General features: G+C 42.1%; 1 protein-coding gene across 8 annotated transcripts in view; it reads left to right on the forward strand.

The window, feature by feature from the left end:
- RAPGEF6 (Rap guanine nucleotide exchange factor 6) overlaps positions 1-27,545 on the forward strand; it is a 213,981-nt gene that overhangs the window by 98,098 nt on the left and 88,338 nt on the right. For all 8 annotated transcript variants that reach the window (XM_084838888.1, XM_084838894.1, XM_084838893.1 and 5 more), the window contains one exon: positions 22,900-23,031. In XM_084838888.1, coding sequence (XP_084695014.1) covers positions 22,900-23,031 — 132 coding nt within the window. The remainder of the gene's footprint in view (positions 1-22,899; positions 23,032-27,545) is intronic.

A 27,545-nucleotide genomic window follows, 5' to 3' on the forward strand; every position in this document is an offset into this window, starting at 1 on the left:
ACCAAGCCGAGACAGTGTGAGGGGAGGAGCAGAGTAAATTTTTAGAGTGAAAAGTGTTATAAGAGCAAAAATAATGTCAAGGCTCAGCTTCAGTAATACAGTAGGCCTTGTAAGTTATAGCCAAGATTCGATTAGAAGTAGCCTGGAAGAGTTTAGGCCTATTCAGTTTTTAAAATGTCAAAGTCTGTGTGAGCTTATCTCTGTCAGTGTTCTCAGAGCGGAGTCAGAGGGAGTCACCCAACTCCCTGTCCATCGCTGGTTTAGCCTTGGTGGGCAGGGAGGCTGGAAGCTGTCTGTGAGAACCTGACAGAGGCAAAGTGGGATTTGCAGAAAGGTTGCCCAGGTTAAAGCACCACGGCTTGAAAGCTGAGCAGTGCCACTCTGTTTAGACAGGGGCCTTGCTGAAAGGCTAAAGGCTCTTGTCTGTCAAGGGATCTGGAAGGGGTATATAGTCACACCTTCACTTTTGAGCTGATGCAGAGGCAGGGAGCCTTTGCTGGAAACATCTCGTCTTCATTGCCCAAAGTCTTCTCTGTTTGGATCCATCATCGTCTAGGCTTTTAGAGACGCTGCACATGGACTGGAACTTTGGATTCGTAAAGACTTGCCATGAAAAGTACTGTGAGGGTTTTCATAGACTTGAACTGTCATTCCTGTGGATTGTGTGTGTGTGTTTGTAGTCAGCTCAGTATACGGCAGGCTGGGTTTGATCTACAACTTTTGGACTTCCCTTTACCAGAACTCATGCAGTGTAGAGTTGCCGATGCAAAAGCGGTGGCCTAGAACTCTTTGTATGCGTGAGTATGTCCTCCCTTGATCTTGATGGGTCCTGACCATGTAGCCTGGAGGAGCAGTATGATTGCTGGATCTGCTCCATCATGCCTCACCATGCAAGAAGTGTTTTCCAGTCATAGTGTTAGATTTCAATGAAAGTTTGTTGTGTGCATTTGTTGATTTCTTAAATACTATGTGATATTTGCAAATGTCTTTACTGTCAGTTGCAACTCCGAACGACACTGAGTGTGGTTCCCAATGGTTTGATGTTAGTGCCACCTGGGAGCCTGCAGAGTTAACACACAGAAGGCAAACAAATCCATGAAAAAAAAAGAGAAGGATTGGGACAGGGATAAAGACAGGGGTAGAGACAAAGAGAGAGAGACAGCGAGAAGGAGAAAGTGGCAGACATAGAAAGAGACAAGGCAGAGGATCTTGACAAAGAAGGGGAAAAAGGCAAAGGGAAGGAGGCAAGGAAAAGGATGGCAAAGAACAAGTGAAGGGAAAAGAAGAGGACAAGAGAAGGACCAGGAGAAAGAAAAAGAGGGGTTGCCACACCATACATGCATGCCCCGGTGGCAATGCCCAAGGTAGGTGTGCACAAATTGGAAAGAGCACCCTCGCATTAACTGGGCTGCCCCTAATGGTAGTTATTGGATCTGTACAGAAAAAGCGTGGCCGTGGTTGCCCCCAGGGTGGATTGGAAGATTGTCCTTGGGACTGCTGTGGGGTCCAAAGAGCCTTGCAGTAGGTAATTACAGGGCTTGGAAGGTGAGATGGCAACAAGACATCTCCAGTTCAGCTGATTATGCCTGGAGCTTATTCCCTGGGGATGGAGTAGCCACAGTAATGTACAAAGTGAATATTTTTGAAGGGCAATGGAAACGGTATTGAACATCACTGCTGAGTCACTAGAAGTCATTTAAGACAGAGATGACAAGCATGAGAACTGCTGTTTTGCAGAACCATCTGGCCTTAGACATGATTACAGTGGCCCAAGGCGGTGTTTGTGCTATGTTACAGCAGGAATGCGGCATATACATTTCTGACAATCAGAGTGTGATAAATCACAGTGTAAAGGCTTTGTATGTGCAAAGTGAGAAAATACATCACCTAGAAGGGGGGGTCCCCCCCCTTCAACCCGATTTCAGACTGGTTTCAGAGAATTGGGGGGGGTGAAAGTAAGTGGTTGCAATAATTCTGACTGTTATTGGCAGCTTTATAGCTTTGTGTGCTTGCTCATATGGCTGTCGCATTTTAAAGTATACATTCAAGTAGATATCAACCCCCTGGTGATCAAATGGCAGGGCAAAGAAGATCCGGCCCTCTGGGTACAAAGAGATTGTGACGCAAAGATTTAATCGCCCTTTGATCATCTGGGGTGGGGGGGTAGGGGTGGGGGGTGGAATGTAAGGCCTCAGGCCTGAACCAAGCTATTAGTAGTTTTAGAAGGGCTTAGATGCCCTGTAATGCTCTCTGACTTTGGTTCAGAAGGCTGCTGTTTCTCCTAACAGGCCTCTTGATTTACCAGGTTGAGCCAGAGAGCGATAGGGCAGCCTCAAGCATGTCTTACCAGGATGCGCCTGGGAAGTGAGGCTATGTTTATGCCAAGCTGCAGGTGGCTGTGCTGGGAACCAAGCACTGCTAGTCTGTGCTGGGAATGAACGCTAGTTGGTGCTTGCTGCTGTCATGCTGCCTCACTGCTAACATGTACGGTATAAAACCCATTTTACCCCATGGCCCTGGGTTCAGAGAAGCTGTCTGGTCCAACCATTGGGTATGCCTGTGTGCTGATTGTACTCAATAAAGTATCTCCTTGTACGTAAACCTGGATCTGATTTATCACTATCTTGGCACCTCTAAATTAAGAGTTCGAAGCCTACTGCAGGGGCAGTGCACCCTCTCACATGATGAATCTTCTCTAGTCTATGATACTGGGCAAGTTCACACATCACACTAAGCCACCCAGAAAATAAGCCACGGTGGGTGGGTGTATTGTCAGTTACTCTCAAAAGACGATCGCCCGCTCAGTGGCTTGCCATGGCTTGTTTCTCCCTCAATCCCTCTGAGTCTTCCCAGCCGCTGCCAGAATGTATCTCTGGGCTTTTGTGGTGGAAATCCTAATTTTCTTGTTCCCTGTAGCAGCACCCTTAATGCGATTGATCCTCTTAGGTTGCTGGCATATGAAGGAAGCTCCCCCCCCTTTCCGTGCCAGATTGCCAAAGAGATGTATGTTTATGAGGCCTTATGAATGCAGGGAAATGTCCGCAAACTTTTCATAATTTTTATTTTAGGGGCCTTGAGCAAGTGCACCAGACCGCTATTGAGCCTAGCATAGCCATATCCCGCTCTTGCTGATGTCCTTGTCAATTTCATTCTTCATTTCAGTGCTTCCCTTGCTAGTGAACACCCTTTTTTTAAAAAAGGCGGTTTCATGTTCTACTGAAGTAATAATACCCGCCCCTAAAGTTCTTTCTCTCCTGCAGCCTCCAGCCACTTTTGGCTTCCCCTCCCCCCTTAGTGCTTCTTGCTTCCCTCCACTGGTCTCCATTGCTAGCTGTCAGATGTACATGAGGGTTACAGAGCAGTGAGCAAGATGACTAAATGTATGCAGATTTTAAGGGAGAGCGAGGACTTGACTGCATAAAAATAGGCAGATTTCAAGGTGGACAAGTGTGGTGGATCAGTAAAAATATGCAAATTTCATGGCAGAGTAGTAAAATGGAGGGGAGATTTGCACAAATTTCAAGGGAGAACAGTAAAATGGAGGAAAAAAATTATGTAAAAATTTCTAGCAGCTGACATTCACTCCTGCAAACTTCTGCAGGGCCAACAATAATAATTACCAAGCATTCGGGACACTCTCGTGTTCTTTCTTTTAAGATTTTAATGGGAAAAATTAAACATCTATCCTGAGGAAGGGGGCATTGAGGAGTGATGAGGAAGAATGGTGAGATTGTGAGGAGAGGCAGAGGTTTTAGCCACCTCTAGCCATTTCCGACAACCCATGATAAAATTACTCTGCTGGCTTCAGATATCACAACCAGCCACATTGACTTGGGTTTGGACGATCATGTCAGTCAAAGAAGCCATCATGGCTTCTCCCCACACCCTTGGATGTGCGACCATCATTTGCATAATTCCCCACAATGCAGCATGGGTTGCCATGTTATCCGAAGCCGGCACACAGCACAACGGGGGTGGCTTCATACCCACCCTACAACCCATGACTTGCAGTAGGGGTTGTAGGGTGGGTATGAAGCCACCCTGCTGCGCTGGGTTTGGACAACATGCCAACCTGCACTGTATTGCAGGATGATGGTTGCACATGCAGGGACTGGGGGAGAAGCTGCAATGGCTTCTTTTACCAATGTGATCGTCCAAATGCCCCTTTTGAGAATAAGCCACCCTAAACAATTCTACTGCAAGCTGTGAGTTCTCAGGGTGGCTTGTTTTGTGAAAAAGAACCCACGACGGAAAAACCACCATGGATTCAGATGTCACACCAAGTTACGTTGCAACCACCCATGATAACACCCCACCATGGCTTAGCGTGATGTGCAAACCAGGTCATTGTCCATATCATAGATCATTACACAAGTGTGGAGAATGAAATGAGAGGAAATATAAAAGAGAACTCTTACCTGTTTAATTAAGTGAAAGCGTGTAAAGAGAATCGATCACAATCTTGAAAACTTTTTATATCCAAAAAAAGAAAGATTTTTTTTCACATCGACATGAAAATGTAACATTGCTATGTATGGTATTAAGATAACCTTTTTAAAGGTACATAAAAATGAATTGCATATTTCATCCTCTAAAGTAGGGGTGGGCAATTTGTGGCTCTCCAGATGTTTTGTCCTGCAACTCCCATGAACCCTTGCCAACGTAGCTGGTAGTGAGGGATCATGGGAGTTGTGTGCCAAAGTATCTGGAGGGCCACAAGTTGCCCATGCCTGCTGTAATGTCTCATTTATAAATTGGCTACAGATTGCCTATAGCAACCCCATGTCTAGAACCCTTAAACCTGATCAAGCATACTCATTTCTCCTTCAACTGCTAAAGAACCTCCCAACAGACTCTGCTGCTATTCTCTAGAGCTGCCTTCCCCAACCTGGTGCCCTTCCTATGTTTTGAACTCCAGTCAGACCCAGCCAACATGGCCAATGGTCCGGAATGCTGGGAGTTGCAGTCCATCACATCTGGAGGGCACCAGGTTGAGGAAGACTGTTCTAGAGAGTGTTCATGAATGTTTCCAAGATGAAGGAAACCATTCTAGGATAAGTCATGTGAAGTTGTCATGTCTTGTGAAGGTGTCAATGTTATAAGAGCAGTGATGCCATAAAATATATGATACGATATTCTTACGATAGCTGTACTGTGTTGTGCATTTGGTTATTTTTTTCTCTTGTTCCTAGGTGTTTGTTTTTTAATCCATCACTCCAAATAAATTCATGATGTTTCTTGAATATAACACTCTTCTACATTAGTGTTGCTCAGTTCCCAGGACCTTCTACTACTCTGTGTAGGCTTCTCAATTTCATAGAATATGATGCTAAGCAATACAGAGCACACACAAGGAAAGTGCACAGGTGTGTTGTAGCAGTGCATGCTATGTACTCAAAGTATAACCACAAACTGCTTTGCAGCCCCCCCTGCCAGAAAAAAATTCCAGTGGATGCCCATGGCCTGAGTGTGTGTGTGTGTGTGTGTGTGTTATGGGTTAGTGTTTGGCCTGTGGGAGTTTCTTTGAGCATTACCAGTTTGCCTTCTGTGAAATGGATTGTGCTTTGTGGGGGCAAATACGTGATCTGGTATGAAATGGATTGTGCTTTGTGGGGGCAAATATGTGATCTGGTATTTAGGATGGAGACCCTAACTCTGCCTTGTATTCAGCCTCTTGGCCATATTACTTGTCTCTGAGCCTCATCAGTTTTCCTTCTGTGAGATGGGTGTTGGGGCAGAAAAATGTGGGTTCAAAAGTGTGTTTTTGTATTTGGAGCTTACACACTACCCCTGCCTTGTACTTAGGTTCTTGGGCAAGTTGCTTTTCTTTTGGCCTCAATAATTTGCCTTCTAGGAAATTGGTGGGCAGCTATTATGTGAATGGGCAACCCCATGGTCAGGGCAGCCATTTTGTGAAAGCACACATAACTCCAAAAAGCCCAAATGTATCCACTGTCCGCAAAAGGTTGGAACCCAGACAGACAGACCGAAAACTACACTATATAAAACATGCCAAAACTTTATAATCTCCTATTTATAAGAAACTTGGAGGTTTGGCATGAAACTTGTGGAAATTAGATTTACTATCCTTTAACTTGGCAAATGAGGGACAGTTTAACCTGGCATATAAGGGACACCATGTATGCAGCACAATTAGGACTTTATAATGACTGCAATATAATCATTGGTTTATGGTAAAATCATTTTACTTAGTCAATTGTTAAATATAGAGCTGGAAAACAGGTCACTAATGTCTGTACCAAGGAAAATGTTTGTCTAGTAACATTGCATTGAAATATTGTGACCTTGATAGCAACACAGATTGCATGGTATTGATAGATGACAGGGTTTGCCTGTGTCATTCATGTGAAATTTACTGTTATCAGGATTTTGGTATAAGGAATACACCACAATAACAAATGTGGACAAATGCTTCCATCATGTTTTCTATTTATTGTGGGCAGAGGTCCTAAAATGTAAACAATACATTAAAATTATGACTGGGTGGAAACCCTGTCTAAAATGGAATATCAAGGAAAAGTATGCACCTATTGTGTATTATGTTTTTAAGATCAAACCAGTCCATACTCCAGGAAATAAAGCCAGACTGCTCACTTGAGGGAATGATATTAAAGGCAAAACTGAAGTACTTTGGCCACATAATGAGAAGACAGGAGACCCTGGAGAAGATGCTGATGCTAGGGAAAATGGAAGGCAAAAGGAAGAGGGGCCACCCAAGGGCCAGATGGATGGATGATATTCTGGAGGTGACGGACTCAACCTTGGGGGAGCTGGGGGTGGTGACGGCCGACAGGAGACTCTGGGGTGGGCTGGTCCATGAAGTCACGAAGAGTCTGAAGCAACTGAATGAATAAACAACACAAAACATAAAACTAGCATGTTGCTGCATGTATGCTGCTCTTTTTTGAGTTTCCTCAAATTGCTTTTTAAAATTCAGGGAGTTTAAAAAGCTTTTCAGAAATTCCATGAGACTGAAGTTTTCCCCTTGTATATCAGAGCTTTCTAAGCCATAGATTTGGTTCACAATCTCCCCAACAGGGTTGATAAAAATCAATGATTTTTTTTTTTAAATCTGATTTTAAAAATTTAAATCTGATTTTTTATTTAAATCAGATTTTGAAATTTTCTTAAAACAATTAATTAAAAAAGAGCCTAGGTCAAAGATATCATCATACATACTAATTATAAAAAAGGTAAAGGTGTCCCCAACCAGTCGTGTCCGACTCTAGGGTGCGGTGCTCATCCCCGTTTCTAAGCCGAAGAGCCAGCGCTGTCCGAAGACGCTTCCCTGGTCATGTGGCCGGCATGACTGAACACCGAGGTGCACGGAACGCTGTCACCTTTCCCGCCGAAGCGGTACCTATGTATCTACTTGCAATTTCTTGCTTTCGAACTGCTAGGTTGGCAGAAGCTGGGACTGAAGACGGGAGTTCACTCCGTCACGGCACTCGGGTCTCGAACTGCTGACCTGCCAACCTTCCAGTCTGCAGTTCAGCGTCTTAACCATAAGCATACAACTTCTAATTATATTTTATGTATATGTTAGCAATTTTTGGAGATGGGAGGCAACCTTATCAGTCCTATTCTGTACTGCAAGTAGTGTGCAGAAGTGCGCTCTCCCCCCCCCCCCCAAGGCAAAGGTAGAAAAGGTCAATGAATAGAGAATTTGGAGTAGATCTGAACAAGGAGGAGGAGTCTGGATATAAATGCAAGGGATAGGAGAGGGGAATAGAAAGTGAAACGCAAAGTGAGCAGAACATATTCATGCAGTCCTGATTCCTGAGGAAACTTCTGCTGATGTATCCTCCACTGTAGAAGGGAAATACCTAGCATGGAAGCAGCAGGCAGTAAAAGAAACACCATCTGGGAATATTTTGTACCTGTACCTGCTGTGGGTAAAACAGGCATGCCTGCAAAATGTTGTAAACAGTGCAAAAAAGAAATGCAAGGTCTGATTGCCAGAATGAAAGAACATTATTATGAGAACTGCTCCTGCTTTGAAGATAATGAAAGGAGTGTGTCTGTATGATGTCAGGGTCAATCTTTAACGCCCGAAGAAGAGGAGTTGGCTAGGTCATGGGCATCCAACAAGAATTATCCTTCCTTAATACCTGCTATAATACATTTCAGGGCTAAGAGTAGCCAGTTCAAGAAATATGTGTTTGCTCATGAAGTATTAAAGGAAGTCACACCAGTGAGCTGTTGGAAGTTACTTAAACATTTTCATTCAGAGACCACTGCAGTGGTAATCCAGCCTCTTCTGCAGGTGTAAAGAGATTTTTTTTTCTTCCTTTGGACTAATGCATTCTAAATTGAGACATAAGTTGGGAACTGAAAAAGCAGGAAAGCTTCTATTTCTTTTCCACACAATGAACTAGGAAGACAATGGTAAAGAAGACTGAGTTAACTGTACCACCCAATATTTTAGGTTTCTCATGTTGACTTGGTTGAAATTGCCTAAATTTTATTTTTTTTAAGAACTTTACATTTATCTAAAAACTGAAATAGTTAACCATTCAAAAATCCATGTATGGGTTTTGTCAATGTTCTTGTTTGTTTATTCTTCTGGTTAGTTTTCTTCAACGATTGTATTAGTACACTTTAAAAGCCTGTTTGTTAATGGTGATTCTGACATATCATGACAAAAATATCATGATTAATTGAACAGTTGGTTCATTTCCTGTATGACTTCACTATTTCATTCTGATTTAGTACTAGAATGACCAAATTATCATCCCATTTTTTTTGATGAAAATTAATCTGAAAACAATTCAGAATAATTGCTTAGTGTGTACCTACCTTCTAATGAAATCTACATTTCTTAATATGTATTAAGGCTATATTAAACAATAATGCACTTCTCCTAAAAATGATGATTAAGTAGAATCTTCCTCTCTAGTGATTTAAATGGTGATTAAAATAATTAAAATTGAGTCCTTCAGAGAAGTGATTTAAATCATAATTTAAATCAAGTTGATTTAAATCAAATTAAGCCTGCTCCCCAATGTATATGCTACATATACATGCTATTTCATTTGAACCTTGTTTGATTGATTACCCTTAATTTCATATAGGCAATGATCTCTTCCATGATAGCCACATCCCAAGCTTACTTACCAGTCCTTAATCACTGGATTATCTGTATTCTTCCATAATTTGGCTAAACAAATATTTGATGCCACCAGCATAAGCTGAATCAAGTCATAATGTTCTGGATTCATTTTTTCCGGAATATATCCCAATAGTAGCACCTCATGTGCATCTGGTAACATATCATAATACATCAAGTATTTTCTCAGCAGAGTATAGCCATACTACATATGTAGGTAAGTGCCCTTAGTTCTGAGGGACAAGTGCCCATGTCCCTTCCAACATGTTCCTGCATAAATATCTCACATGCTGGGTTTAGAAGCATCATGTAGGCCAAACCTGATTAGATAGTGATCTGTTCATTATCTGCTCATGTCAAGCAAGTCATTGTCAGTTCCTCCAACCACATACCATCTTCCTCCCATTCAGTACAGAAAAACAGACCCAAAGTATTTCCTGCCACATGAGTTGGGCCTGATATAATTTGTGACATGCCCATGGTTGTTATGGTAGCCATGAAATCTTGGGCTGTTCCAGACAAGGTGGCCTCAAAGTGTATGTTAAAGTATGTTATATTGCACTGCTGCAGTATAGTTTGTGTCCATTACTACTACTACTACTATTATTATTATTTCTATACCGCCCCATAGCTGAAGCTCTCTGAACGGTTTACAGAAGTTAAAATATTAAAATACGATATACAAATTTTAAAAGCCATTTGCATAAAAGCACACAGACAATATACACAAACAACATATAACTAACAACAACTCTGAACAGTCAGTTATAACTAAAGACACATCCAGGACTGATTAAAACTATCATGTACCGCCAAATGCCTGGGAAAAGAGATAGGTGTTAACCTGGTGCTGAAAAGATAACAATGTTTGGGCCAGGCAGACTTCATTGGGGAGCTTGTTCCACAGATGGGGGGCACCACTGAGAAGGCCCTCTCCCTTGTTGTTGCCTTCCGAGCTTCCCTTGGAGGAGGCACCTGGAGTGGGACCTTAGATGCTGAATGTAGAGTAAAGGTAGGTTTGTTTAGGGAGAGGCATGTCGTCAGGTATTGTGGTCCCAATCTATGTAGAGCTTTATAGGTTAAAACCAGCACCTTTAATTGAGCTCGGAAGCAAATAGGCAGCCAGTGCAAGTGGGCCAGAGTTGGTCTTATATGTGCGGACCTTCTAGTTCCAATTATTGATCTGGCTGCTGCATTTTGCATGAGCTGCAGCTTCCAAACCATATTCAAAGGCAGCCCCACGTAGGGCACATTGCAGTAATCTAACTTGGAGGTTACCAGAGCATAGACAACTGAAGCCAGGTTATCCCTGTCCAGATAGGGGCATAGCTGGGACACCAACCGAAGTTGGTAGAAGACACTCTGTGCCACTTTGGCCACCTGAACCTCAAGTGACAAAGATGGCTCCAGGGTACCCCCCAAGCTATGGACCTGCTCCTTCAGGGAAATGCAACCACATCCAGAACAGGTTGAGCACCCTCTATCCAGTCAGCAGAACCACACGCCAACATCATCTCAGTCTTGTCTGGATTGAGTTTCAGTTTATTAGCCCTCATCCAGTCTCTCTTCGCAGCCAGGCACCGATTTAGCACATCCACAGCCTCACTGGAAGAAGATGAAAAGGAAAAATAGAGCTGTGTGTCGTCAGCGTAATGATGATAATGCACTTCAAAACTCTGGATGACCGTACTCAACAGTGTCATGTAGATATTAAATAGCATGGGGGACAAAACTGACCCTGTGGAACTCCATATTGGGGAATCCATGGGTCCGAGCAGTGTTTCCCAAGGACCACTTTCTGGAGCTGACCCTCCACGTTGGAGTGAAACCAGTGCAATACTGTTCTTCCCACTCCCAACTCAGAGAGCCATCCCAGAAGGTTACCATGGTCGATGGTATTGAAAGCTGCTGAGAGATCAAGGAGAATCAACAGGGTCACGCTCCCCATCTTTCTCCTGACATAGGTCATCATACAGGGCAACCAAGGCTGTTTCTGTGCCAAAATCCAGCCTGAACCCCAACTGAAATGGATCCAGATAGTTGGTCTCATCCAAGAGTGTCTGGAGCTGGCTTGCAACCACCCACTCAATGACCTTGCCCAGGAATAGACATTTGCAACTGGTCTATAATTATTAAGATTTTCCGGGTCTAGGGAGGATTTCTTCAGGAGTGGTCTCACCACCACATCTTTGAGGTGGCCCAGGACCACTTCCTCTCACAAGGTGGCATTAATCACCTTCCTCGCCCAGCTGACTGTTCCTTCCCTGCTGGTTTTTATAAGACAAGATGGGCAAGGATCTAATGTGGAAGTGGTTGCACGTACCTGTAGTTGTTGGCTTGCTATTTGCTCTTCTTTTGCTGGTCTTTTGCTGTTGCTGCTGCTTTACCTTTAGTCTTCCCTTTGTGGTCAAGAAATATGTAGGAATTTGGAGGAAGCAATCTGAAGTGGTATCAGCACCAAGTAGCATTGCCAGTGTGTGTTACAGTGTACCTGTCTTTGCATTATAGTACTTTGTAGTATGTATTTATAACTCCTACTTAATACTTAAGTTTAATTGTTGCAGTGTTCTGCTAGTACAGCATTCCTCAACCTGGTACTCTCCAGATGTTTTGGGCTACAACTCCCAGCATCCTTGACTATTGGCTGTGCTGCCTGGACCTGCTGAGAATTGGTCCAAAAACGTCCGGAGGGCACCAGCTTGGGAAAGGCTGCTCTAGTACAAGAGTTCCTGGTTTTGTTAACATGGATAATATGAGGAAGGTAGATGTTTGACCCATTCTGCCTGTGCATGATACTGTGAGGGTTGGAACTGAGCCCATAGAGCCCCAAAGCAGCTCTGATTCTGAGTAAGAGCTACAACCTGTGGGAGAGGAGCCCACTTGTCTCTCAGAGGAGCAGCTGAAGGGAGAGGCCCCCCTGCTTGCATTCCTGAGAGAGATAGTGACCCTGGCAGTGAAAGAGCGGGAGATCGGTTGTTGCTAGACGCAAGGTGCTGGCGCAGAGAGAGGCGCTCAGCCCACCTGGCACTACGGCAATGGCTGCACCCTGATGACCCACAGGTAAGGGGGGGAGCCTCCCCTCCTAGCCCATAAGTTTCAGAGCTTTCCCTCACTTCTCAAAATGGGGACCAACTGCGTAGATGGAGCTTAGGTTACCCTGTTAGAATACCCTTTGCAGTTCCTTGCTTAGTCGCTGGCAATTAGCATCTGAAAGAGTCATTAAGTTGTAAAGGCATAAAGCCTTGGAGAGAATCCCTTTTGTCTGCATCTTGTTTGGGCTACTGGAGGTAGGGATGTACGAAAGTGACTTACCTTTCCGCGGATTATGCTGATGCTGGGGCGGAGGCGTTCCGTCCTTCCCCCCGGAATCCTGGCCGGGGGGGGAGGCGCTCCATTCCTCCCCCCTGGAATCCTGGCCGGCCGGCGCCGCTCTGCAGGGATTCTGCGGAGCTGCTGGCCGGCTCCGCCAGCACCTGGACATCCGGCCGCTGGCTAGCAGGGACGCAAATGGCGGTGGCTGTAGCCACCGCCGTTTGCGTTCCTGCAGTCAGCCGTGATAGGCTACGTAAATGTTTACGTAGCTTATCACGGCTGATTTAAAAAAACAAAACAAAAAACGTGCGTACGCAAATGGCAGCCATGGCCGCCGCCATTTGCGTTCTTTATTTTGGCACGTCTTAGTCTACATAAACATCTACATAGACTAAGACGGCGAAAATAAGGGGAACGCAAATAGCGTAGCGTCTACACTATTTGCGTTCCCCTTATTTTTGCCATCTTAGTCTACGTAAATGTTTATGTAGACTAAGACGTGCCAAAATAAGGAAAGCAAATGGCAGCAGCCATGGCCGCCACCATTTGCGTACGCGCGTTTTTTTTGTTTTTTGTTTTAAGTCAGCCGTGATAGGCTACGTAAACATTTATGTAGCCTATCACGGTGTTTTTTAAAAATATAGCCGTGATAGGCTACGTAAATCTTTATGTAGCCTATTACTTTTTTTGTTTTTTTGTATTTTTTAACTGGAAATGGCGGCGGCAGCCTGTCGGAAGACCGGCTGCCGCTGCTGAACCGGAGCCACTGTTGGAGCCGCCGCCACCAGGAAGATCCGCCCCAGGTAAGTCTTGTCCCGGGGGGGGGCAGACCGTTCCGCCACCGATTTCGGGGGGCCGAATGCGCTGGCATTCGGCCTCCCCGAGATCCGTGGCGGAATTCTCTGACATCCCTAACTGGAGGGGACTTTAAGAGGCAGCTAGGGCGCTCCTGACAGGTACATTCAAAGCCTTGCACTGCATACTTAATCAGCTGATGGAACATTATGCATGTCTTGTTGTACGAGGAGAATTCTGTGGTTGACACCAGGGAAGGACAACTTTGGAGGGTCTAGAGGCCAATTTCTACCTCCAGGAACCCCACAAGTGCTGCACCCCCTTCCACCAAATTTGGCAGCAAGAAGTCCTGGGTGAGCACAGTTTTGCGTTAAAAAAAAAAGTGTTGCTGGCTATTCAACAGTGAAGTGGGAGGGCCTGCAAAAAAGGATGGGGGGTGTGTTCATCCCGCCTGTGAACCTCGTGTTGCCCACCCCTAGTTTAGAATGTGACACTAGAACTTCCACCCAGTGCTCTCCACATTTTGGCAATATTCAGCTGATGATAGGATTTATCAGTTGAGTAAGGAAGGGGGTGGCGGGAAAGTTCACAAGGATCTATTTCACTCTCCTATGCTTTTCGACCTATTTTTAATGTTGGAATCTTATTAAATGTTCATAACCTATCCATTCAGTATAGATTTTACCTTGTGCCCTTCTGGTCCCTGTGGACTTACCTGCCTACCGACCTAGCCCTAAATCTCACATACTTGAATCACTTCCATCCAGAAGAGAAGAGGTACAGGCAAAGAGCTCATTCAGTGCCCCTTCCTATCTTGTAAACAGCAGCAGAGGCTGTGGCAGAGTGCTCACCTTATGCACCTGAGTTACTTACTACCATTTGCCTGTGGCTTGGCTCGTATAAGTGAGTGGCTCACGTGTGTAATAAGAGGAATGCTCTGCCAAAGCCTCTGTTACTGTTTATACTATAGAGGATAGATTAAAGAGCACTTTGCTTATGTATTGGCTTGTGTGGGCGTAAGTCTGTGAGTGGCCCATTATACTTTCAAACCTTGCTGAAATAAAAATATGGACCCTGTTAAAAATGTGTTGCTGACCAGGGCTCTATTGTAAATCATTCAGGGCCACATTATATTTCCTGTATGCAAATTCTACATAGAAATATGTTCTATGTAGGAAAAATGTTAACGCTAGTAAAAATTGTACAAGACAACAGTGATTTCAAGTATCTGCTGCGGGGAGGGGATGTCTTCAACCAGAGGCTGGACAGTCATCTGTTGAGGATGATTTAGCTCTGGATTTCTTGCATCAAGCAGGTAGTTGGACTCTGCCTTCTCCAATCTGGTGCCCTTGAGATGTGTTGGATTGCAACTCTCTAGTGACTTCTGGAGGGCAGCAGGTTGGGGAAGGCGGGCCTAGAAGACCCCCTCCAACTCTGTGATCGTATAAATCTGAGTTGTAAGAATAGTTGAGCAACTGAGTACCTAGAAGAACTATGACGTTTCTTTTTCTGGAATATTCTAAGGAAAGATTGGCAAAGCATCTATAGCAGAGATGGCCAGTCTTTTAATAGGGCACCTGTGGATGTTGTGTTGATGAAGGAATTTCAGTTGGTATAACTTTTCATGTAATAGCGATGCCCAGGTTTAAAAAAGGCCTTAATGTTAAAAGGATGGATGTCCCTGGTCTATGGGGGATGATTTCAGTTCTTACAATCTTGCCTTGGCAGATTGTTAGGTTAGGGGGGCTTTTAATATAGAACCGGAGGACACTTCAAAAGGAAAATCATAGGACTGGAAGGTTATGGAGATGAAGCCTCTACAGATGAATGTTATAGCTGCCACAGACATAGAGCAGTGAACAAAAGCACCAAGCCAAATATGGCTGAAGAAACGTGGGCTTCAGTTGTGTCAGTCACCCTATTTTATTGTGATGTATAGGCACAACTGAGAGAAATACACAATTTCTAATACATACAAAATTTTCTTGTTTGCCTTCACTAGACTCTTAGGCAATTCATAATATTTTAGCATTTGAAGAAAATTGTTTTCTTCTGAGATGTATTGTACTCCAAGTTCTCATCTTGTCTTATCCTCTAGTTTTCTTCCACCCTCATGTCTCATCTGTCAGCCTGGAGCATGGGATATGATGACAGCTTTCCATTCTTAAGGGCCATGTGTGCCACCCTCAGAAAAACAAATTTACAGACTGCTGTCAGACTGCTGTTGTGACTACTGTCATTGTAGGTCTGTGAAGCAAATCAGAGGTCCTGTGCCATCAGGACCGACTTTCTAAGAATAAACATAGTTTTAACTAGCATGAAGGGAAATAGCTTACCTGTATTATAGCATACTTTAGTTAATGTGGTATTTGTGTGTGATAGGAAAAGCTTTCTAGGCGAAAGAATATAATTAGGTGGCTATGGGAGTAGCATCATTGAATTTCTTGACTCTATTCATCCAGGCACTCAACACATTTTCATGGTCTCTTGCATTTTATTTTCCTCTTGTTAAAAAGGTCAGTATTGGTGACTCCAGGCTTAGAAATGAAAGAATATTATCTTTTGGGAAGCCTGTCTCCTTAGTACTGATTCTAATCTGCCTTTTCATTGGTTAAATATATAGTCCATATAGTTTTGTATAACAGTATGTCTACTATATTCCTGGACACTTCATGCATTTGATGAAGTAGGTTCTAGCCTATGAAAATTCATGTGCAATAAATAAATATGGACATATAAGCACTACTTGTAAATGGCCAGATAGAGGAATATCTTGTAGGCACATGTATTCCAGAATAGCGGAAATTAATATTTTTATTTTATTGTAACAACTATGCCGTCCTTATCAAATAGGCTTGGTGTTTTGTGTTCCAAGGGTGTGAGCATGTGCCTGGGGAATGGTGAAGGGGGCAGGAATATCCAAATAGGCATCATCATAGGCAGAAGGAGGCACAGCATTGGGGTTCAGATGGGACGGTAGAAGCTAACAGCAGAGCGATACCTTTGAGCTATTGTTAATCTAGGACAGATATGGGGGAAAGTGTTGAAAGTAGGCAAAATTATAACAAGTGGTTGAAAGTGTTTTCCATTCAGAAATGGTAGCTGATTAATATATCCAAAATTGAAGCACAGGAATGCTGTCAAATTTGCATTTCAAAATGGCAGCTGTGTACTTATCTGCAAGTAGTGCAATTTCTCCTTAAACTTTTATTTTTTAATTTTGAAATGTCCCAGTGACTAGTAATTAATTGTAAAGGTATAAGAAATATGCAGGCCAGTAACATGGTTTTGCATTTGTTATACATAATAACCATATTATCTATAATAAAAGAAGATGTGTATGTGTCTGTCAGTGTCATAGCTCCAAGACTGAAACCGAGACACCTGAAACTTGGCATACATAATAAGGAAATCCTAGGGCCATGAACCTCAGGGTTCATTGGTTTTTAAAATATATTTATTAATTTTAATTAATTAAAATGTGTCTATGGGTTTGAAGCCTGCAGTTATATCTTCAGTCACTAGGTGGCACATTCTCTAACCAGCACATAGTTTTGCAGTTTATAAAAAGACAGCATTATATGGTTTCTCCCTCCCCCTTTCTGTGGGGCAACCTCCCCTCAAGGCAATCGAATGGACACACCCTTCAGGGAGCTATAGGGGTGCACCAATGCACCCCTAGGCCATGTATAGGGATGCCAACAGGCATAGTTGCACTGAGATGGGGTAGGCACAATGTGTCCACCTCTGACAGCTGTATAAGTTTGTTTTGACGTCTTCTCTGTATCAAACTAAGGGCTATTCCAACCTATCCGAAGCCAGGTCTATTCACTGGTAACTAATAATAAACAAAAATAAGTAAGTTAAATCATGAAACTTCTTCTAGGCAAAGCAGTTTCAATGAACCTGTTCATCACCATCACTGTCTTCATATTCCACTGTCAAACTGTTGGCCACGTTCACATGACATGCTAGCTCATGATAGGTGATGAGCCACACAGGGTGGATTATTTTGCAAACAAACCATCCCGTGTGGTTAGCACACCCACAAGATTGTGATTGGAGCCAGGAAGGGGGGATCAGCAGGGGCGACGGGAGTGGGTGACAGCTGTCCCAAGGTGCTGTTTGGGCGCTATTGGAGGGGCTGTCACTGGCAAGGGGAAAGGGGCACAGGCAGTGGCTTTACTGTGATTGCTAATGGTGATCGTGGCCCCGCTTGGCAAGAGCAGCAGGGGTTTCTTACGCAGTGGTTGCTTATGCAGTTACACCTAATCATTTTCACAAGTCTTTCAGGAGTTGGAGCCATATCAGACATTCTTGGCCATACATCAGTTGTGTGAGTGGTTAGCTCTGCTGCTGACTAATTGGTTTTGTTAGAGTTTTATTATTATTGATGTATTTAATTTGTTACCCACCTTGGGATTTTTTAATGAAGGGCAGGATATAAATGGAAATAGTGAATAAATGTTATCTGTGATAGAGCAGAGTTATATTGCCAATATACAATTCAGTAAAGGCTGAAATAGTGGGTTGCCCAGCATTACTTGGTGAGTTACTATGTGAACTGGGACTTTAACCTTGAATTCAACTTTGTTCCTAAACCACTCTGGTAATGGCAATGAGAATTGTAGGAATGGAGGAGCTACCTGTTTTTATTTTTTTCTTAAGTATAATTGTGAACACTTGGTATAATTATGGAGCAATTTTCCCCATGTAACTTACAGTTATAAGAACTGTGCCTCATAAAAAGAGGTAAAATAAACATTCTTGAAAAGGATTAGTCTCTAAGCTGAAAGAAGCCTTGGGCCTACAAAACAAAAAGTGACTGTGGTCGAAAGAAAAGTAGCTGGCAAGTAGCCCAGCAAATTCAGAGAGTAAAGAGTACATGGTAGTCTTGACTTGAGTAATTTTAGGATTTATTTCTTGAACTGATGAGGGCAGAAAAGTGAGGGGAAAATAGGTGAGAATTGGAGAGGCTCTTTCATGAATTGAAGACTGAGCATGAAGAGGTGGAGATACAGCCTACTTGAGTAGTTTAAATGTCCATTTGGATGTGCCCCAGAATACAGAAAAACAGATATGGAATGTTTAGGTATTCACTGCCTTACTGTTGTAATTAACCACTACTCACCTTTTGCTATTTATGCAATGTAATGCTTAGAAGAAAGAAATAGTATTTCTGCAATTATTACAGATTTGGGGAGAGGAACAGATAGAGTAGGGTTTGCAAGGTTTCCTACTATAGGGAAGGAATGGAATACACACACACACTCTCTCTCTCTCTCTCTCTCTCTCTTCTGAAGGGAGCCTGTTCAGGCAGCTGAACAAATAATAGTGTGTTGGAAGAATAACTGTAAGAAGAATTTTTGAGGCAGGTAACGATCTGGCCTGGAGAGGTCAAATCTGCCCCTGGAAAACAACTCTTTGGTTCACACAATATCTCTTTTCAGATATTCACAGTTGAATAAATATGCTATATTATACTGAGTAAATATGGTTTAAACCTTATCCTACAGCTCATTTTCACAACATCATATTACAAAACTCATAACAGCGTAGTTCAGCTGTGAAAGGCAACTCAATATGTGTGAGTAATAAGTATGATGTATAGAGAATATAGACTGAAATTTATGTTCGGAAGAGATGTTGGAGTAGCAGGCAGTACAAAGCTCACTTGTATCAAATAGCGGTATATTTTTATGCCTCATTTCCAGTTTGGAGATTTATTAGTCTGTTTTCTTGTACATAATACTTGGCATTAGCTTGCTCACTCTCACACACAAAATCTATTTGGTGCCACTTTGCCTAGCATGGATGTTGGAAATCACTGGTTTATAAACAGGAGGGAGAATACATTTGATAGAAGAATTTGTTATGGTCTGAATTCTTCAGTTCATAGAACAGAGTGGTAGTTGCACATTCACTTGTCAACTAAACATTAAAATGCTGATTTAACTTGAGGAAATGTAGTTCTGCCAGCAGTGATATCTACTCCTCCTCACGTGTGCGTGTGCAGATAGATAGATGGTTTGTGCGTGTATATGTCTCCATTTTCTGTTCTATGGAAATATAAAAAAAATACTTAGGTTATAGTTTAATGATATACAAACAGTGTGGAGGTTTTACAGCTTTAGCCCTTCGTGAAGAAATATGATAGCGCTGTAGTTAACCATGCCATGATATAACATCCTTGTTTGAATGATGCATTCATTGTACATGGGGTTGCCTACGAAGACTGTTCAGAAATGTCAACTGGTCCAAAATAATAGTAGCTAGTTAACTGGTACAAGTAGAACTGAGCACATTTCTCTAGTGCTTAAACATCTGCAGTGGCCACCAGTTTGTTTCTGTGCAGAATTCAAAATACCGGCTTTGATATATACATCCCTACATGCTCCTGTATGATCCTGCCCAGTTGTTGCTCTTTGGATGCCCTGCTCCGGGTGTCACTTTATCCAGAGGTGGCTGCCAGGGACAGGACATTTTCTGGGTGGTCCATGCCAGTTGAACTACCCCTCTAGAATAATTTGCCTTGCACCATATTCTATTAGCATTTTAGCACTAAATTAACACTTTAGTGGTATAAGAGTTATTAACTTTTTTGTATCTTGATTAATGGCTGGTGCTTAATCATAATTTGTGATATTGTATAACTGTTTTTTGATGTTTTATTTGGAAACTGTATGTTCAATAGGCAGGATAAAATGTAGATAGATGTATCATACATATATTTACTTTAAGATGCAATACCAGGATGGGCATTTATGTGTGCTCATGGCAAACACATTTTTGCATGCCTGCATGATTTCCCAAGATACAACTATATTCAGTTTTGTATTTTATGAACACATCAAATGAAATACCCAAGACTTCATGCTTATACATAGGCAGTCTTGGTTCAGAGTTGTCTTTGTGATTACATAAAGAGGTCATACAAGTATATCCCAGGCCCTCATCTAATGTGCTGACAGAAAGCCAATTAATTCTGAGCAAGGGAATTGATTCCCCCACCCTTTCTTTCTTTCTTTTTTAATTTAAGTAGTCTGACATTCTGGCCAATCTGTTGTAAGCTGGTTTTTGAAATTACTATCCAAATTTGGAAACTTCCTAATGTCCTTGGAACATTTTCATTAATTCGCATCTGCTCTTCTTGAGAAGAGCAGAAAAATACTACTTTCAGATTCTGAATCTAAGCTCAGTGCGTCTGTTCAGTTTTGATTTTCTTTTTTAGAAATACAGATTTACAAATGTTATTTTGAAATGAGCAAAAATGGAGTTAACTTAAGGCATACTTTAAATCTTTCCAATGAAGAAACAGTCATTTCCCCTACTACAGCAACCTATCATTTGGAACAGAGGCACTAATTCACATCTGAAAACACAACCTTTTAATAGCAGTCATACAGAATGCTCTGCTTCTGATCTAAATATTTTATAACTCATATTGAATTACAATCATTTGAGGTAGAAATCCCCCCATATTTTTGTGTTAATGATTTGTGTTACTCCAAACAACTTGTATTAATAAATGTTGCATTATAATATGATGATAGTAATCGAAATTTCTGAATGCATGTGCAAACAGGTGTGTGTGTGTGTGTAAACATATTTTTGGTATGGCAGTAGAAGCAAGTAGTGGAGTATTTCTGTTAGCTTCTATCTGTGTATTGACTGAAAGATTCTTTGTATGAGTATGGTGGCAAAAACAGCAGTGTATGTGTCTCTGTAGCTAAAATGGCATCCTAAACTTGCAGGTTGGACGGAGCCATGCAAACCTGCCACACTTGCCATTCCCCTCTGCCCTTAATAAAAATCCAAAGTTGTACTAGCAATCAACATTATTTATTTATTTATTTATTTCATTTCTATACCGCCCAATTTTTGTTGTTGTTCAGTCATTCAGTCGTGTCCGACTCATACATTTATTTACTTAATTTAGAGCATGTATACCTTGCCTTATCTCTGAAGAACTCTAGATGTCTTACAAGAAGTTAATAATTTAACAATTAAAAAATCTTTCCAATTTAAAACATAAAAAACAGAAGCAGAAAACCACAGCACAACATCAATACAAATACTTAAAATTGCACACTGATTGTCTTCTTAAAAAGGAAGGTCCAACTTCCAGAAGGTCGTTAGTGAGGAGATGAGACAGGCCTCCCTTGGAAGGGAGTTCCAGAGCCTGGGTGCAGCTACCGAAAAGGCCCTCTCTCTAGTCCTAATGTATGAAGCTCTATTACGCCATTTACCTGTCTTGTTCAGTTTTGTCTATTGCAGCTGTCAGCAGGTATCTTAAGTTGTCAGAAAGAGATCTTTCCAGCATTCCTAGTTGATCTCCTTTTCGCTGGAGATGCCAGGTGTTGAACCTTGGATCTACTGCTTAGAAGGCATGTGCTTTGCCTGAGCTACTGAGTGATGCCCCTTCCCTATAATGTATGTAGAACTACTCTGAGGACCTTCAGGTACTGAATGAGGGTCAACGCTGGCCATGTTCCTTCAGTAAGCATTATTCAAACTGGTGCAGAAGTTTTGATGGCTGCCATAGCACCAGAATTGGGGTTGAAGTTGGACCATCATGCAGATTCTAGGGCTCTTCTGACTTCCCTTATGAACTTAAAGCAAAAGAGTGTAGATTATTGGCTGGTGAAGTGCTAGCTGCCGCTATGTTTTAAGCCTGAAATGTATGAATAATCAAGAATGTAATATTTTTTATTTCAGTGGAAGGTAGATGCCTTCAAGACTGAAATATGTTTTGAGAGTAGGACTTGGAGTTCACATTTAACTTTCAGACTGGAGATTTATTTTAAGATTGAGGCTGCAATCCTATGCAGACTATTATTTATTTACAATATTTATATACCACTCCACATCAAAAGATTTTGGAGTGGTGAACAGGTAAAAGAATAAAACACCATGTTAAATCAATTAAAACATTTTAAAAGAAACACGTTCTGATAAGACCGAATTTAATAAACTGCGGCTGGTCACTCAAGGAAGGCCTCTAGAAATAACAGTGTCTTCAGTAAGTGCTGGAAAAAACACAATGTTGGCACCTGCCTGACCTCCAAAGGCAGGAAGTTCCACAGGAACGGGGCCATCACACTGAAGGCTCTTTTCCTGGTGGTCTCCAACTGGGCCATAGGCCCATGTAGAACCACCAGGAACATGCCCTCTGACGACCTCAATGACAGGGCAGGTTGGTAAGGAAGGAGGTGCTCTCTCAGGTATCCTGTTTCCAAGTTGTTTAGGGCTTTGTACACTAGTACTAATACCTTGAACCTGATCCGGTAGTGAATAGGTAGCCAGAGCAGTTCCCTCAGCAAAGGAATTGCATGCTGAAAAGGGGCAGCTCCTGACAACAGCCGAGCTGCTGCATTCTGCACAGCCTTAAGGGCAGCCCCACATAGAGCTACCAGGGAGTAAGCCTCAGTGAACACAGTGGGACTTGCTTGTGATGAAACATGCATTTGTGTTGTGTTCCTAAACTCTTTTTAGTTTACATGTAGTTGATAATAGGGTTTACTGTTTTATTTAGCATAAATATGCGAACTTGTGTTGTATTTTCTCAGTCACTGTTAAATAATATCAAGAGCAAAACCAGCATGAATTGCTTGAATTTGAAAAGCTATTTAACACCCCTCTCCTCCTGTATTTGCTTCCAGCTTCCAGCAGACCTTACCAAGATGCACCTCACAGATGGTCAACATCCACAGGTGACCCATGTCCCTTCAAGCCAGTCTGGCTGCAGCATTGCAAGTGATTCTGGGAGCAGCAGTTTATCTGACATCTACCAGGTAAATCTGAAATTTTAGTTTAACTTTTTATGTTCATAAAAAAGAGAGGGGACCTAGATATTTAGGAACATAAGAAGAGTCCTGCTGCGTCAGAGCAAAGATCCATGTAGTCCAGCATTCTGCTAACATAGTGGCCATCCAGCTGCCTGTGGGAAGCTCACAAGTAGGACATGAGTGCAACATCACGATCCTGCCCATGTTCCTCAGCAACTGGTATACAGATGCATACTGCCTTTGATAATTGAGGTAAAATATAGTCATCATGACTAGTAGCCATTGATAGCCTTATGCTCCATGAAAGATTTAAAGAGCTGTACACATGCACAGGGGTGGGCGCTTGTGGCCCTCTAGATATTTTGGCCTACAACTCCCATCAGCCCCAGCCAGCATAGCCAATGGTATGATTTTTGTCTACAAAAACATCTTGAGGGCCACAAGTTACCCATGACTGTGCTAGCAGAAGTGTAGTGTTGTTTGTCAAGTGTGATGGCTGCCTTCATATTTTTAAAGAATTTAATAGTGTAATTAATAGAATTATTTTTTAGCCAGGCAAGGTTCTGAGGAATATTGAAGTTTTGATTTGTAAGATAAGGGTTTGATTTGCTTAAAGTTAGTGGCATAGTGATTTTATACACTGAGAAGTTTATAAAATTGTGTGATCATCACAGGTAGGTGAGCAATGTTCAATGGAGAACATTCATTTATAAAAACATAATGCTCAGTCTTTGTTTCTGAGCCTGCTGATAATCACTAGAATGGGTGAAGGACAAGGAGGGAAGTAGAGGTGAGCTACAAGGGTTTCCTTGTCCTCCATAGCCCCCCTTCCAGACAAGACAGAACAAATCAGCAAGAGCTGCAGTGCCATGAGGTGAGTAAGCAGTGGCAGCTCTTTCCTTGCTTTGAAGCATGGGCTGAGTAGAGTGCTGGAAGGGGGTAATCTTGAAGCAAGATAGTCTTATAGCTACTTGGGCATTGGGTGAGACTAAGGTTGATTAGAAGTGTTATTTTCATATGATAACTAAACAGATAGACTGGGGCTTAGGATATGATCCTTATGTGTATGACCTGGCCAGTGGGTTACATCAGAAACCAGTGAACACTCACCACTGCTCAGGACTAACTGAAAAGGAGGAGAGCCCTGCACTCTCACCCATGTCTTCCTGCCTGTTGGAAACAATTGAGGCATGCAGTAGCTTGCACAGATTCATATTGGGATATTGCTGTATTGCTGTATGGTACTGTGCTAAACGTATGGCTGTGAGAGCTGGACTATAAGGAAGGCTGAGCGCCAAAGAATTGATGCTTTCGAACTGTGGTGCTGGAGAAGAGTCTTACGAGTCCCCTGGGCTGCAAGAAGGTCAAGTCAGTCAATCCTAAAGGAAATCAACGCTGACTGCTCATTGGAAGGACAGATACTGAAGCTGAAGCTCAAATATTTTGGCCACCTAATGCGAAGAGAAAACTCCCTGGAAAAGACTCTGATGCTGGGAAAGATTGAAGGCAAAAGGAGAAGGGGACGGCAGAGGATGAGATGGCTAGATAGCATCACTGATGCAATGAATATGAATTTGAGCACACTCCGGGAGAGAGCGCAGGACAGGAAGGCCTGGCGTGCTATAGTCCATGGGGTCACGAAGAGTCAGACACGACTTAACGACTGAACAACAACAACAACTGTGCTAAATGGCAGATTAGAAAAAGCTTGGTTTCAACTGATTAGCTCTTGTTACATTGCAAGCAAGTATTGAGTATCTTGAACTGGAAACTAAATCGAGCAAGGTCTTAACATGAAACCGATGAGGTCATAAACAAAAATAGTTGGAAAGAACAGAATTTTATATTAGTTCCATTAGAGCTGCACAGTTTAGTTGATCATCAGCTGTTTGCACTGTAGCAAAGAACGAGAACGCTACTTAAATAATCAAAATATATTTAACTATGAATTCTTAGTTTGATGCAGGTGAATGTCCTGTCATTTTGTTATTGAGGATCTTTTGTACAATTTTATACAGAGGTTCAGGCATCAATGTCATCTCCAACGTTGCTAGGAGAACAAATGACATGAATCCTGCTAAACTCCGAAGCCTCCTTGTCTTACTGTGGGTGTCTTATGAAAAAATTTGTTTCTCACTAAAGAATGTGTAGCACAATAAATGTTAAAGATTTGGATCAAAATTGTTAAAAACAGAGGGAACAGGATCCCAAAGTCTGATATTTAGGGGAAGGGCTCAGCTCACTGGTAGAATACCTGCTTTGTATGCAGAAGGCCCCAGGTTCAATCCCCGGCATCTCCAGGGAGGGCTGGGAAGGACTGGAGAGGTACTGCCAGTCAGTGTAGACTGTATTGAGCTAAGATAGATCAGTTGTTGACTCGGTATAAGGCAGGTTCCTGTATTCACTGCCACTTCAACTGCTCAAAAGTGAACAATGTGTTAGGTCAAATTCTGCGAAAAGGCAGCTGCCTGTAGCTTTTGGTCATGCACTAAGACCATATTATCAGCCCCCTGACCAGGCTGTCATCTGAGGAAGCAGTCAGGGAGAGAGATGGAAGAAGACTCGGTATTTTTGTGAGCTTAAAAACATACACCAGAATAACGTTTGCATAGATAAATACATACTTCAGATTCAGAGGCAAGAGCCTCATATTTCTAAGCTATCAGATGCCTGGAATATTTCCATCCACATATTGTTTATAGAGAGTCATGTGGTGGGTGGAAAATGGCAAGATTCTTCCAATCAGAGCTCTCACCAGTGAGCTGGCAAGCAGCAAATGTGTTTATATGTGGTTCTCTTGTGGCTTTTTAGATGTGTTGAATCTTATTTTTCCTGATAATAAAGGATTTATCAAGGTTAAAGTGCATGATAACAAGTCTAAGGCTGAAGTCCTATGCATGCTTGCTTAGCGGAAAATCTCAATGAAATCTGTTAGACTTAAAACAGGCATAGAATCCAGTGGTAAGACAATATTTAGAAGATCGTGAGTTTTTCATATATTACTTCTGGGTTTCCAGATATGACTTTGGAAACAATCCAGCCAGGTTTAAATATCTGTAGCTCCTTGACTTCAGTGGGAGGATTTAAAGATGTGTTTAGCTTTTCCATAGAAATCAATTGGACCCAAGTGCTTAACTTTGGATATTTGTACCCTTTGTTTATATCACCTTCTTCATGGATTGCCACATGAGATATACACCTTCAAATAGTTTATCAACAAACTGATTCCAGTTTTTGATGAAAATCTGTTGTAGCATTTTCTAAATAATGCTTGCTAAATGCCTATATCAGAAGAAGAATATTGCTACTCTAGCATTCTTAATGTGGAGATTTTCTTTGTACATGGATTTGGATACAATTTCTGTAGAAGGTTGTTCATTAAAGCAACTAAAACTCCAAGGGCTACTCCTATTTGAAAAAATCTGTTTGGGATAGAAAAGCCAGATGAATGGTGATTAGCCCTTTCCTCATCTGTTCCACTGCTTTCCTAGTGCAGCTCCAGGATTCTCCCACAGGATTCCAGGCATATGTTTACCTTCACAGGTCTGTGAACCCTGCAGGAGGAAAATCTGGGGGTGGAGGGGCTTTTAGTGGGAAAGCAGCATGTTCCTGGTGGTTCCACATGGACTTATGGCCCGATTGGAGTCCACCCAGAGAAGAGCCATCAGTGTGGTGCCCCTCTTTCTTTGGAACTCCCTGCCCCTGGAGGTCAGGCAGGCGCCAACACTGTATTGCTTCCAGCACCTCCTGAAAGCAGTTCTATTTCAGGAAGCATTCCTTGAATGACCAGCCACAGTTTTTTATCGGCATTCTGATTTGAATAATTTTAATATGGTGTTTTAACTTTTTGTATCTTCTGCTACTGTAATTCTCATGTTCACTGCTCTGGAATCTGCTTAGATGGTGAGCAGTATACAAATGTTGTAAATAAATAAATAATAAATAAGCGTCAGAAGGGTTATGCCCCCTTGCCACTTCACTGTTCCAGGTCTTTTGTCTTAAGAAAAGTGGGTGTCCAGGTTTTGTTACATTCATTTACATTGAGCGTTCAGCTCCATCGTTTCTGTAGAAAACTAATCCTTAATATTATAGAGTAGGTGACACCATTTCTTTCACATAGGGTGGATTCTATAAAAAGCAACTTAATCATTTCACTTCTGTTTTAGTCTATGTCTAAGCACATCTTGGAGGTTATTTTCATCATTGATCCACTATGGCTTAATAATTAATGTTCCCAAGAGTATTTTAGGTGACAGTAGATGACCTTGTCGTAATCTATGTGCGTTGTTTTGGCATCTACTCCTACAGTAGATTTCCTTAATATAAATGTACACACGTTATTTTCTGACATATAATATATATAAAGTTTCAATTAGGTGTGAAACTGCTACACAGTGGTAAGGCACTTCAGCAGGGTGCTTGAACTCTTTTGGAACGGAAATAGCCCTACAGCATGTACAGTAGATTAACAGTAAAAACAAAAATAGAAGTAATATTAAAGATAATGAGATTTATTCTGT

Source organism: Heloderma suspectum, chromosome 2 (genome assembly GCF_057233095.1).
Source record: "Heloderma suspectum isolate Gila_16-S chromosome 2, 16-S_ref, whole genome shotgun sequence".
NCBI classification, from domain to species: domain Eukaryota; kingdom Metazoa; phylum Chordata; class Lepidosauria; order Squamata; family Helodermatidae; genus Heloderma; species Heloderma suspectum.